Source organism: Rhincodon typus, chromosome 33 (genome assembly GCF_021869965.1).
Source record: "Rhincodon typus isolate 14 chromosome 33, sRhiTyp1.1, whole genome shotgun sequence".
Lineage (NCBI taxonomy): Eukaryota > Metazoa > Chordata > Chondrichthyes > Orectolobiformes > Rhincodontidae > Rhincodon > Rhincodon typus.
In genome coordinates this window covers 17,971,728-17,986,817 of record NC_063364.1, presented here as the reverse complement: position 1 = coordinate 17,986,817, position 15,090 = coordinate 17,971,728, and the positions used below count along the sequence as shown (strand labels likewise).

General features: G+C 38.2%; 1 protein-coding gene across 1 annotated transcript in view; it reads left to right on the top strand.

The window, feature by feature from the left end:
* LOC109915526 (NAD(P) transhydrogenase, mitochondrial-like) overlaps positions 1-15,090 on the top strand; it is a 61,940-nt gene that overhangs the window by 32,340 nt on the left and 14,510 nt on the right. The window contains exons 13-18 of the mRNA XM_048615923.1: positions 341-486; positions 2,782-2,977; positions 10,407-10,640; positions 11,393-11,553; positions 12,876-13,055; positions 14,247-14,406. Of these exons, the coding sequence (XP_048471880.1) occupies positions 341-486; positions 2,782-2,977; positions 10,407-10,640; positions 11,393-11,553; positions 12,876-13,055; positions 14,247-14,406 (1,077 nt within the window). The remainder of the gene's footprint in view (positions 1-340; positions 487-2,781; positions 2,978-10,406; positions 10,641-11,392; positions 11,554-12,875; positions 13,056-14,246; positions 14,407-15,090) is intronic.

The window sequence follows — 15,090 nt, the reverse complement described above, 5'->3', positions numbered from 1 at the left end:
TAGTAGGGTGATCTGAACCTCAGTTCCCACTCTGCCCAAAATGTCATGATGCCCTTTTCACCAAACAGTTTTAGAAATCTTTCCTTAAAGGATTAGTGCCTCCATTCCTGCCAATGGATGGAATACAAAAACAGTAACACCTTACCATTACAAACATTGTACTAGTCATTTCATTCCCTGTATGTTTTAAACTGTCTTCTGGGTGGAAATGTTTGCTTTAAGTGGTAAACTGCGATTGATGTTTTCCATTTCTATTTGTCATACTTCATTGTCACATCAATTTAACATGGCTGTTTTGCAGTGAAATAAGGAATATTTGGAAATATGTATTTTATTTCAGGTGGTTTCCTTATTACCCAGCGGATGTTGGATATGTTTAAGCGCCCCACAGATCCACCTGAATACAACTATCTCTACATGTTACCAGGAGCAGCATTTCTTGGTGGTTATAGTGCCTCTTTGGCCAGTGGATATAACATAGAGCAGGTTGAGTCTATTTTCCTTCTGTAATTCCAGCTCCTTTTGCACATGAAAAGCTTAAAACATATTTGAGTTATAGAGTCCAATGATTTTGTGTTCCTTCTGTTTGGGATCACAAGCTGCAACTTTACATAGAATTTCATGCTGCTTTTATCTTGGCATTAGTTGGCTAGAATGGCATCATGGTCAACACTGACCTGGAGGGCCAAGGTGCCTATTGCTTTTACTGTACTGTTCCATGTAACATTTCAAAAACAAAGGATTTTTTATCGTTAAATTGTGGCATAATAATCGAAATAAGCCTTGGATTTATTTTACTCCCTGCACTGTTAACATTTTTTAAAACCAAGTAATTGTTTTTTCACATAGTAATTGATGCATTTTCAGAACCCGTTTTTCCTAATATTAGAAGATGTGAAGGAATTTCAAATGAACTGATTAAACAGTTCACCAGCAAGGGAAGCTTTCAGCTCCCTTTTAACATCCTGACCCAGTATATCTTGATAAAATTGTTGTTATGGACCAGACCACATCTCCTCAAAACATATTAAGATGATAGCCTGGACTCCAACTTTTTGTTGCTTTTAAAAGCAAGTGTAAAGCATTGTGTTCTGGATGCAATCTGATTGGTCAAACTACCAAGCTTGAAGCAAAATATGCTTTGTTTTTACACTGTAGTTAAAATATAAACAAAAGAAAGAAGAATCAAAATAACAAATCTATTGGAAAATTTAACAGAATAATAAATTTTTTAACTACTAAAGAGCAACTGTTCCAATGTAGTAACATCTCATAAACCCACCCTTGGCAAAGGCACATTCAATATAATAGACTATCTCGCATGCAATTCAAGCAGCAGGAAGAGAATCCCAGCTTTTAGCTGTAACAGAGAGAGGAATAACAGCTTCTACATCCAGCTTCAAGACCCCAGCAACTGCTGAAAGTTAAACTGTAATTCTTGTTCTGTGGGAGCTTGACTCTACCCATTCAGGCTGCTTCTTTTGTTCCAACATTTTTAAAAAGAAACAAGGCCTCATAAGCTGTTTATTTTATTGGATGGGGACAGACTGCTCGTCACTTCTGTCTCAACTTCTCTTCATAAAATAGCTGGACAAAATACACCCCTTAAAGCCATAGTATTGTCACATTGCTAATAATGTCTAATAGTGTTACGAATAAGAAGGGTACGTGATGCATTTCTTTATTTATCCTTTCCACTCTGAGAGAACAGACCAATCATGCAGAACACGCAAACGTAATTTAATACTTTACACTAGTTTCCAGTCGCTAACAATAACTTTGCATTGTAATGATAGAATTTAAAGGTGGATCCAAAATTCAGCTTACCTCCTTAATGGTTAGCTGTCACAATTTTTACCTGATACTTGCAAATGCTAAACTTTTAAAGTGTCTCAAACCTCGTTTGCCTGCCAGGCTTTTATAACCACTCCTAATCCTGTCATCAAGCTTGACAATGGTTTATTTGCACCTCTTTGAAACACCTGGGCTCTCTTTTAACCCCCAAGGTGCAATATGCTCATGTATTTTGTTTTATTGGAGACTACCCAGGGCTTCATTTTAACGAAGGAATAAAAGAGTACCCGATCTGATCTCTGACTCCGGTGAAAGTGATCCCTTATATCAATGCTAACATTTCTGACATGCTTAAGTAAAGTCCAGACATCCTGAGGTGAACAGATTTAATTTAACGATTCTGGCTTTCTCACACACCAGTGGCCGTATAAAATCCAAGATGGTAGAAATAATTTTTGTGTTGCCAACACTCAGAAGCCTGTCAAGTTTAGCTCGTAAGTCTTCCTGGTTCTGTGGCATTAAAGGAAAACCAAGCCAAAATCTTATCTGGACAGCAATAAATAACGGTGTTTAAACTGCAGGAGTACTGCTATATATCAGGCCATGGGAGAAGTGAACCAATTTTGAAGCATTTGGAGGCTTTTTATAGGGGCCTATTGTTTTATTTTCCCGTTTTATAATTGCTTAACTTCCCCACATTATGCAGAAAAGACAAAGAATAACTGCATCTAAATAAGTTTCTTTTTTTTTTGAAAAAGTATATGTAAAGCTGAACACTTATAATATGCACCATTCCTGAATTTGGAAGTAGAATTAGACTTGGTGTACTTAATAGTTGGGGGAAAAGTTTAACCTTTTTGTTAACATATAGAGCTTACTAGAAATATGTTATTTAATATTTCAATGGATACTAAATTTATAGTCTGACAATTTTTCTAACATTTAAAAATGTTTCATTACAAAGTAATAACTATGTTGCTCTTATAGATGATGTACCTTGGTTCCGGTCTGTGTTGTGTTGGTGCATTGGCTGGACTTTCTGCACAGAAAACAGCAAGATTGGGAAATGCACTGGGTATGATTGGTGTAGCTGGTGGTCTGGCTGCCACCCTTGGTGCAATTAAGCCCTCACCAGAACTCCTGGGTCAGATGTCTTCAGCCATGGCGATGGGTGGCACTATAGGTAAGCAAGCAAGTCTAATATGACCTGTCAGCCAATGCATCCAGAGCAGGTTAACTTGGAATATCTTCAGTACTGAATTCTTAGAAAAGTGGAATGATGGCTATTAAATTTTAGAACTACTCATTCTGGTCTCTCTCTCTCTCCTCTCTCTCTCCTCTCTCTCTCTCTCTCTCTCTCTCTCTCTCTCTCTCTCTCTCTCTCCTTTCTCTCCTTTCTCTCTCTCATTCTGTATCTGCCTACCTTACAGCTTGGCTCTCAATTCACCAGATATTTTTGATTTGTTGGTGAACAGAGTTTCATAAAAGGGATGTGTCACTTTTATAGTGGACAAAGCATGTGGTCATTAAAAGGCGTAAAAATATGCAACTGCATAATTTCAGAACAGTCTGCAAATGAAAATGTCTATATGTCAAATAATTTAGGCAACATGGATACACTGGTGAAGCTCAGTTTAAACATGTTGCTTTGCAAAGCAGCTAGCTGATCTACCGAAAAGCAAAATGATTTTTTTTAAGATCAGGATCAATAGTTAATGGGACTTGCTTGTATTGATTTATGGTTAAATGCTGTGTGAAGTAGGAGGGACCTATTTAGCTGTTGGAATTATAAACATGCCATGCTAAAGAAAAAATGCAGCTTTGAATGAATTGTCTGGGTTGCAAGGTCGATATTCTGAAGTTTTGCTTCACATCCTTTTGAGGAACAAAGTGAAACCTGGCAAACTTTATTAAGTCATTAAATGGATTTAAGTAAAGTCAGTGATAGAAAGAAAATGAACATGGGTCCATGAATGCTTAGTATTATACAAGTTGTAATCTGCCTTAACCATTTACTGTTGGTCATCTCAATATAAGTGTTCAGTTGTCCAGATGGTTTTGTTCTGCAGTTATGCTCAGTTGGCAGCACACTTGCCTCTGAATTGCAATGTTTTGGGTTCAAGCCCCACTCTGGCCATGAATACACAAAACGTTGATACTCCAGGTTAGTACTGAGGAAGTATTAGAATGTCAGAGGTGCCATCTTCAGCTGAGGCATTGTACTGAGGCTGGGGTTGGATTTTGCACTTATTGCTGGTGGGTCTGAAAGCCTGAGGAATGTGAAATCCAGAAGATGGCCTCCCAGTGGGAGTTTGCTGAGTGCAAATTAGCTGCTGTGTTACCGACACTACAACAGTGACTTATCTCCAGAAACTTCGCTGACTGTAAAGTGCTTTCAGACATCCAGTTGTTCAAGTACAAAGTGAATTTCTTGGCAGCCTTGTGTGAACAGTGGGCACTGAGCAGGAGGGAAAGGCAAAGTAAAAATGTTAAGCTTTTGAAAAATGGGAGTTAGTGGTAAAACGGAAGGTCTGAGGAATTTGTGGGATATTATTGGAAATTGGGATTGGGGTGCATCCTGTCTATCAGCTGGAGAGTTGGCAAGACCCCATGTCACTTCCTGTCAGGACACCCACCAATCTGGCACAGTGGTGGACTGTCCGTAGGAGCGAAAACCCTGCCCTTAGAGCTGCTGGCTAATTGGAGACTGGCGGCCCTGTGTTGTTCAATAGCGGCACCAGAGAGCAGTAGTGGTTGCTGGTAATGCACTCACCTAAGGCTGAAGATTGCCAAGAGACACAGGCCCATGGTGAGTGATGACAAGGTGGAGATAGTGATGTGGGATTTGGGCGGAAGGGTAATTCTCTGGGGGGTGGCGGGGGGTCTTTTTAATTCAACCTGATTAGATGTTGTTATTACGCAGAGATCGCGCACGCACACGCGCACGCGCACACACCCCAACACCAACACCAACAAAGTTCACTTTTGTGGTCTTCAATATGGTAAGTTTACTTGAATATGATAAATACTAATTGTGCACTTAAAGGTCTCTATTGATAACAGGGCCAGCTCAGGCCATTCATGAGCCCTCCTGTCCCAAATTTAATTGGTGAAGAGGCAGGAAGGTGGCAAGGTACCGAACCAACATCCTTCCGCTGGTTAGTTGCCCCCACACTACCAAATCTGTCTCCGGAGAGGGGCTTCATTCCATCCAATGATTCAGAGTGGAGATGTGATTGCAGGACTGGCCCCCGCTGGTGTATCAGAACGAATGAATGTAAACTGATGTTGGAAGGGACGTAGTTAGATGTAGAGTTGGGTTAGTCTAGGTGATCGCTGAAGTTGGATATGGATAGGCTGTTGAGAATTTTGAAACCAGCTTCTCAGATTAAAATTGGAGCATGAGGAGCCACTCGTCTCTCGTCTACCAAATAATTGTTCCATCTGTAGTGGATTTTGTAAATAATGCAAATAAAATGCTGCACAAAGTACATAGCAAATACTGCTAAAGATTTCTGGTATTGTTTTCCAGAGTACAGAAAGGTGATGGTTTATTAATAATATCCCTGGCATAATAATCCAGAACCGCATGCTAATGTTCCTGGAACAGGGGTTTGAGTTCTACAATGGTAGTTGATGAAATTTGAATTGAATTAAAAATCTTGAATTTTAAAAAGAAAACTAGCCTAATCGTGACCCATGTAATCACTGTCAATGGTCAAAGACCCATCTGGATTACTAATGTTGTCCAGAGAAGGAAATATACCATCGTAACTTGGTCTGGCCTAGGTGACTCCATACCCACAGCTATTGGTTTAACCCTTAACTGGGCAATTAGAGGGGCAACAAATGCCAGTCTATTCGGCTATGCCCACATTTCATTTTCTTTTGGTTAAAATCATATGCCATTATTTGTGTGGATATTGACAGGCACCAAAGAAATGGCAGTAAATTTTTCAGCATAAGGATGGAAGAAATTTTTACTCTGTTTTGCCGTGTTATATGGACATAGGATAATCTTGCAACCATTGGAAGAGACCGAGCTAAAGCTGTATGCTGTCAAAGTAGATAGGGGAACTGGTTCTTGGTAGCATGTAAATGTGAAGAACAAGGCAAGAAGATGATTTGCACATTAGAGGTAACTGTGTGGAGATTGAAGGGACTTGTTGGAAAATTGGTATGTTTGTTTCACAATAATTAAAGTGGATGGAAGATATTGCAAACTGATATTGATAATATCTATTACAGGTGGTATGAGTGGTACAAGGATAGAATAAGTGTTGATATATAAGTGATGTTCCTTTTTTTTTGAGAAATCAGCAGTAGAGGGTGCTGTTGGTCAGAAAACCGTTCCAAAACCTTTAACTATATTTGCCCTGTACTGAGTGATTTACTGTGAATCAATGTACAGTTTCTTTGCGTTATTATAAATGGAAAAATTATTTGACATTTACACCTTCAGCATAACAGTGATGTGATACAAATGTTGGAGGATTAATTGAAACAGGTGATAGATTGGTCACGGGTGAACTGTTCCAGAAAGTTCCTTAATAAACTGACAAAAAAATTAATGGTTGTTCACTCGAGAATCCACTGTACATTCTAAATTCAATGAAGAATCAGATAGGCAGAACTAAATTTGTGTGTGTTGTAAACAGCGTGGATGCAAAATGCTACATGACAAATGAGTGCCATAAGATTTTGAAAAGTAGCTAAACAATATTAAGAACAGAATTGAGTTATGAAGTTACAGAAAATGTAGCACTCGCTAGAATACTACTATTGCTGTGTTTTACATGTAGTCGGTAAATTTTCAGTATACTGGACCCATGCATTGTTGAATAATTTGGCTTCTGTGTTGGATTTATCTCCTCAAGTTCTGACTCTGCTTCCTTTTATCATCTCATGATTTTTAACTCTTGTCTCTGGATTTAAATAAACTAGGAAGAATCAATAACAGTATAACAACAGAGTGTCGATGCTTAGGACATGAGGAGCCACTTACTACTTGTCTATCAAATGTTCCACCAATAATGGATTTTGTAAATAATATGAATGTTGCACATGGTTTACTGTGGAACACAGAGTAATAGCAAATCAAACAACTCTTTGTTTAAAAGGCAAGTGTGTCTACAAGATGAGGACTGCACAAATACTCATCTGCTGTGTCAGGTGGATATTCATTTAAGTATTGGACAATCCCATGGAATTATTCCAGGAAAGGCTGAGTTCTACTCAAGTGCTGTCCAACATTCCTCCTTCAACCATCACCACCAAAAACAGACAAACTGGCTATTAATCTCATTTTCCTTTCACGATATGTTGACGTAATAGTTGCTGCACTTCAAAGAAGTTCATCTGGTGTGCAATATGTTGAGACATTTATGAGAGATATGATAAGGTGCTTTATTAGTGCAGTTTTGTTCTTTCATGTATAAATATTAGGATTATGCATCAGCTTTGTGAACTGGATCCAGCAGTCCATCTGTTCAGATGACTAAAGTAGAGATTTGTTATTGGGCTTTTCACAATGTACTGGGTGTGAGCCTTTGTGTTGGGTTCCTTAATGAATTATAAAAGGCCAGGTCACAAGTTGAGATGTGGAATCAGCTGAGCTTCGATAGCCAGGTTGTCGTTTTTATAATCACCCACGGACCATACTCTGTAGTGTTGGAGTTGAGATAAAAACCAGCAGCAATAGTTCAAGTCTTGTCCAAGGATTTCAGCAGACCATAATACATCTTCTAATAATGTAATGGAAGGAGCCCTGCTCTGTACTTGATTGTGTTTTACCTTCCACCTGATGCTGAAAATGGATGCGTCCAATGTAAAATTTCACATTCCAAGACTAACATTCTTCAGCTGATCACGCAAGATATATGGAAATGTCGAGGCAGTAATTTGAGGACTATACAATCCAAATATTAAAACTCGATCATGATTTACTTCAGAATTGTTCAGCAACAAAATGTTTCATTATGAATTTATTGGTAGGAACTTCAAACATCAGTCCTATTATTTAATCATGTAAAATTGTTTTGAGGCTATTTAGAAGTGAGATTAGATGCCTGAAAATAATTGTGAAGAGAAAGAATTACTTTTTTTTAAACAAACATAGTACCTGCCTTTAGTGAACATACTGCTAATAGAAATATTTTGTTTGACAAAGAAAACATTGTTCTAATGCATCAATTCATTAATTCTTTCCATTGTGCTACACTCTGACTATCTTAGGAACAATTGAATAAGCAGGCTGCTTTTTAAAACCAGGATAATTCTTTAGGAAACTTTGCTTTCTCAACATGAAGTCAACGAGGCAAAATTGTTTGGAGACTCTCCCTCTTTATTGTTGTTGATTAGCTGGAACAATTTTCAAAGAAACTCGATAGTCTGTAAAAGTTCAGTGTCCAGACAGTTTATGGAACTGGAATGACGATGACAGAAATACAGTGTGTGCTTGCATCTATTAGAAACCCAATACTTTAGCCTCTGGCGTTTTGGAAAGCACCACATTGAAAATGTCGTGTTGTGTATCAATGTTGTGAAATGTATTTTGGTGTTTTTGCGCAGGATAACAATTTATTTCTCCACAGCTCCCAAATGTCCAGTCATACAGAGCAAAATTCAGTGCAGCTGGCAGAAGCACTAGCACAATCCAGACAGTTACTTTAGAATAGGTTAACACAAGGTCACCAGTATTAGAATTCAATACCACTCACATGTGAGTTCCATTACAGATTTTTTTTTTACATTTCAACAGATTCCACAAACAAGATTCGAAGATGTATTTCAAAAACTCTGGTTAGGACAACCCTGAAGAAAGTGTGCCCCGAATATCAACTGGTTGTAGATTCACCAAACCCAATTTGGACTGCTTTTGTTTTCCATTCTGTTCTCTCTTTAATTTATTGTTTGTTTGACTGGGTTTAAGTTTCTTTTTTTTTGTCACCTCATTTCATTTGCTCTTTCCAACTCTCTCATGCCTTTTGCTTCCAGCTTTCTTCCGCTTCTCCTATTTCTACAAAATGCAAACTAGAATGAGTGGTAGTCAGGGTGGCAGTAATTTACAACGGTTGTACAAGGAGTTTGAGAGCTTGAGCCAAATAAGAGGAGCAGCAGGGAATTGGTAATGAAACTGCATTACATCACGAGGTCAAGTATTCAAAGCTGAAAACCATGGAAGAGGGATTAATGAGCAGTTTCACCCTTTGCATAAGTCGTGCAACATTTCAAACAGGAGATGGTGTGCTGATGTACCTTGGAATAATGAACCATCTATTAGAGTCATAGAATCCCTACAGTGTGGAAGTGGCCATTCGGCCCATCAAGTCCACACCAGCCCTCCAAAAAGCATCCCAGCCTGACCCTATCTCTGTAACCCTATAATTCCCACATCTAATCTACCTGATCTACACCTCCCTGGACTGAGAGGTAACTGGACCACCCCAGAGGAAACCCATGCAAACACCATGGAGAATGGACAACTGTCTGTATGGAGTTTGCACAAAGCCGGAATCAAACCCAGGTCTCTGGGGCTGTGAAGCAGCCTTGCTAACCACTGAGCCACTGTGCCATATTGTTAGACCCAGTCACAGTCACATTGCTATAGAGAAACATTCCTGTGGCATTCAAATGCTTCCCACCAAGGCAGGTGGAAAACCAAAGTAATCCCTCCACAGCTCTCTCCATGTAGCATTTTGTTGAAGGAAAATTCCAGGGATACAACGTGTTGTTCAATAAAAAGGGAACAATCTGTAAACGAGAAAATTTCCTGCACCCAATAATGGTGCTGTTCAGGGAGCTGCCGAACAAGTAGAGCTCAGTGTGAATGGTCTAACTGTAGAAGTTGCTCCATAATAAATGAAGCTGTTTAAGGGCAGTAGATTGATGGGGAAAGACTTATGATTAGCTACATGTTTCATGCAGTTGGGCAGCCAATTTTCATAATTACTGGCCCAGTTAGAGGAAATTTTATTGGGTGCTGGCATTTGCTGATGGTGCTGCAGCTGTGCAGCTAACGGAGAGGCCAATAGTTTCATGAAGGTGGACTGCCTGGGGCAACTGGGTTTGGGAATGGGGTTGGGAATGGGAATGAGCCTGGAAAATAGAGAGAGTACCCCTCATGAGGGATTCCTCCTTCTTCCCAATGGACCAATGGCACTCAATCCTTCGCATTTTGATTTCAATATACCAGTCCCATGTTGCCTTTGCTCTGAGGTACTTTTAAGCCCACTGATCTGCCTCAGTGGTGCCCTGCTCTTCCAATGGGACTCTATGGATTATACAGCCTCCTACCTTCTAACTGGGCTGGCAACATCAGGGGTCCTTAAGACGAATGAGTCCATCCCATGGTAAAATCATGAGCCAGTTCTGCTGCCAAGAATTGAGCTCATAAACCACCTGTCATCAAGCCAATAGAGATGGGTATAAATGTATGCTGGATACACTGCAAAGATGAGTAACGCCATTTGCTTAAAGGCAAATAATTGGATCTCATTGTCTCTCTGTATCTCCTTTTGAGATGGGTGGAGGAGCCAAATCTCCATGCTTGCTAGCTTTTAATTTTTTTTTTATAGTTTGTCTGATATATAAATGCTATTCTTGTTTGTTAGGTCTCACCATTGCCAAACGCATCGAGATATCGGATTTGCCTCAGCTGGTTGCTGCCTTTCACAGTTTGGTTGGTTTGGCAGCTGTTCTCACCTGCATTGCTGAGTATATGATCGAGTTCCCACACCTTGATACAAATCCTGCTGCGAATCTTATTAAGACTGTGGCTTATTTGGGCACATACATCGGTGGCGTGACATTTAGCGGTTCTCTGGTGGCTTATGGGAAATTACAAGGTAACGTTTTCTTTATACTTAGAACAGATTGCATTAAACTACCCGATATGTTAAAACTTTAAGTTCAATCTTCCTGATTCTTTCATGAATGAGTTTAATTTTTTTAGTACTTTAAGTAACTCTAAATATTTATATTCTTGTTGCTAATATATTGCATATCTATATTGTGAATTATAATTCAATATTATTAACAGTGAGAACAGGTTTTGTTCCAAATATAGAAAAAATTTATTTCCAGGCAAAATACAAATGAAAATTTAAACTCCATTACTGTCTGCTGTTTGGGGAAAATAAAGCCTTGCCTTTTGAGGGGAAGGTACACACACTGAACCTAGAACCCATGATTGCACTGAGTGTCAGCAAAAGTCCTTGGATGCAAATCTCTTTTTTATTTAATGCATTGATACTTTTGTAAGTTATCCTTCAGTGAGAGAGCTGCCCTATTTCACATCTGCGTAGATGCTGCTTAACTGTGTGTGTGTTTACATACACATGAGAGAGAGACAGGGTGATTTGCCACACAACTCTTATCTGCAACCTAAAGATTACTTTCTCTACTTTGTTTTTGTCATTGTGTTCCCTGTATTGCTTTTTACTTTCAACTTGCAATTAAATTTACATTTTTTTTTATAATCTTGAATGCTTCCAAATTGCTTTAAAACTGATCAACTAAAAGTCACTTCAGCAACAGAATTTTTTTTGTTAAACCAACTTGCCAGTGAATAGCTAAAGTTCACTTCTTTGTTACACAGGCCTACTAAACTCTGCTCCACTTATGCTACCTGGCCGGCACTACCTGAATGCTGGATTGTTAGCAGCCTCAGTTGGTGGATTGGTACCATTCATGCTGGATCCCAGTTATACCACAGGCATGACCAGTCTATTAAGTGTCTCTGCTTTGTCAACAATCATGGTATGAAAACCTTAAATCTGTTGTAGCTATTTGTTGAATGAATTGATATTTGCTAGTTTTTTAATTAAAATACTGTTGTTGATTTTACACAAGATGAGTACATACTGTCATCCAGCACATCAAAGAGTACTTATTTTAATTCCAGGAATACAAATTTGGAATTTAAAATAGTTTTCATGCTTTACCATTCTTCCTGGGTTTATTGGGTTAAAAATTTAAGAAAATTTGAAACTGGGTAAAGAGACAAATGGAACCATGAATTGAATTTGCTTTATTGTCATATGTACTCGCATGAGTGCAGTGAAAAGTTTACAAGTCACCACTTGCGGTGCCATCTTCGATACTAAGGTACCTCGGTATAGATTCTTGAGTACAAATTCTGAGGGGAAGAAAGATTAGGAAAAATAAGGAAATAAGAAGTTCAGAATAACTTTGTCAGTATATTGACAATAAATGCCACAATTTTTACAGGTCAAGTTATCTGGAGCAACAATCAATTGTAGAAACATAAGACTAAACTGTATGCCCTTTTATGAAGCCTGTAGGTCAGTGCAAGTTAGTCAAAAAATGTGCAGTGCTTGGAAGAACACAATAATGTCACGACTTCATTACATGGCAACCAGGTTCACAGAAAAGTCAGCAAGCTGTTAAGTGTCCAAATGAAGTTTGGAGAAACTTAAATGACTCTCTTGCCCTAAAAAGAAAGCAATTCTCTAGTTTTACTGCTTAATATTAAGTAGAATAAAAGGCATAGAATCATATGGGGGGGGGGTGAAAACTGAGTTTACACTTATCAGAGTTTTCTTTACAAAGTACAAAAGAATTCAAAGTTTGGAGTGGATTTTTAGACAGGGTAGTGCAGATGGAAAAAAACCTTTTACAGCCATTCAGGAACCAACTATCGTTTATTGACTTTCTGGATGGATGAAACAAAGGTATTCCAACTGGCCCTTATTTGGCTGTATCTTTTGTGAACTGTGAAAATAAATGCACTACCAGCTCTTTGAATGATAAATGGTTACGACAATAAGATCTGATTTGTAGTTTTTGAAATTGCAACTTGGCAACTAATTTTTTAAATTACAGATATTTTTTCTGATTTTCATCACCCTTAGCTAGAACAATATTCATTAATATATATTACTTATTATCAAATACGTTTATGATCTACCGTGGAACAATGGTAGAATACCTACCTGTGAGCTAGGAGAGGCAAATTCAAGTGCCACCTGCTCCAGAGGTGTCTGACAATATTTGATATAGGTTTTAGTATCGTGTAATATAACTGCATTATAACTCTGTTGTACCTATTTTGTGTCTAGGGCGTGACTCTCACAGCTGCCATTGGTGGGGCTGACATGCCTGTTGTGATCACGGTGTTAAACAGTTATTCTGGTTGGGCCCTGTGTGCAGAAGGTTTTCTGTTGGATAACAATTTAATGACGATTGTTGGTGCTCTGATAGGATCTTCTGGCGCTATCCTCTCGTATATCATGTGTGTGGTAAGATATTTTCTTTCTAAAAGCAAACCTTCGGATGATGCTGTCTGTTGTTAGCTAGTGGGGTCTAGCTAGGACGCCTGAATTGGAGCAGAATTAGGAAGACATGATGGTTATCTGGTAGTTGAGTGAGAAATTGATTTGTGAGGGTTCTTGTGGTGCGGTAGTAGTCTGTACCCCTGAGTCTGGAGACCTGGGTTCAAGTCCCACCTGCTCCAGAGATGAATATAACATCCCTGAATTAGACTTTTTTTAATTGATTGCGTGTAAATAAGGAACAAGTTAACAGTGGGTTGACCGGTGTGGAATAAAGCTGTGACCAGAATAGTTTATTAGCAGACTGTATGTAACCGGCACGTTTTAAATCTCTGGCATTTATCATTGTCTCCCAAATCAGATTATTGTGGACTTAAGCTCAGAAGATCTGGAACATTTTTGTGTGGGTTGCAACAGATTTCCATTTTGAAACCAGAAGCAACATAAATAACAATTAAAATCTAACTTTTTTTTTCATAAAGGTACATACAATAACTCCTTCCCACAAATGCCTTGTAGACTTGTTTATTTGTACAAAATGGATCTTACTAGTTTGCTTTTAGAGACAAGTCATAATGGATTGTTCCGGAAGGGTCTGAGAATCACGCATTTAAACTGATGTGAAACGTTGGTTACTGAAGTACAGGAGCATTTATAGATGCTAATACTATCTCGGTCACATCATTGTGACTATCAGTGGTTGATTTTGGGTTGCTAATTAATAAATCTTAGCAAACTGTTCTACTCTCTTTTTTTCTTAAATGAGAAAGTGTGATTAGGCATTTCACCTTCAGTATCACTGCATCAAAGAATGTGCATGTCTGACCTCTTCAACAAATGAGAATTGTTCTTAGTGTGAAGTCTACTTTCATAACAATATGCAAAAAAAGGAAAAGTCATTACACACAAGATTCCTGAAATCTGTGTTATATGTTCATGTGCTCAACTGTTTCAGCCTTTTTAAGTATCTGCAGTAGCTTTGTATCACCATCTAGGCAGTTACAAACTGTAACTAAATGGGGGGGAAAAATATTGTACACCAGTAAATCCAGTCATACAATCATTGCTCACAAGAAACCACTCTGCTGGAATTAAACTGTACCTAAATATCTTGCTGTACATTAAATATTAAACTACTTTTGGTGCCTTACATTCAAGGCTATGAATCGCTCATTACCCAATGTAATCTTGGGAGGATATGGAACATCATCTACTGGCACAGGCAAACCCATGGAAATTGTTGGAACTCACACTGAAGTAAATGTGGATCAGGCTGTTGAAATGATCAAGGAGGCCAACTCAATCATCATTACTCCAGGTAAGGGTTCATGGAATCAGTGGTTTATAATGAATAAGTGGTTTCCACTAGCAAAGATAGAAGTAGAATCCACAACCTGATTGTTAAGATATGACCATGTTTGAAAATAATTATTTACAATTTATAAGTTTGTTAGAATTTTTGTTTTCTATTTACAAAAATAAACTGAAAAAACTTGAGTATTCTTAGGAAAAAGATGCTGTCAGAGATTTTCAGACCAAAATTGCAAGAGTTCCAGAATTCTTTCCAATGCTTCAGTGTTGTACTAACAAGCAAAAAAGAAAAACTCAATGTGGACTGTTTGTTTTTCTTTCAACTCTACCAAATATCCTGTAATTAAAGGTTACCATTTCTCTATAGATAAGTAACAAATAGTGCTTATCAAGGAAAGTGAAGATAAATGTGAAAATTAGTAATGTGAACCCCTCCATTTATCAGTATCTGTGCAATTGCATCACCATCATAATCCCTTTGATTCAATGGTAAACAATAACAAGACATTTTTTAAAAATTAAATGCTAAAATTATGAAAGGTTTTAATTATGTGACTTAGGAAAAACTGTTTGTTCAGTCATTTGATATACCAGAAGACACAAACAGAAGCGAGGCTCAAGAAATTTTTCCATTTGTTTGCTACTCTGCATCTTTAAAGTTTACTTAGGTAGTAAGGGAAAGGTGAGGGCA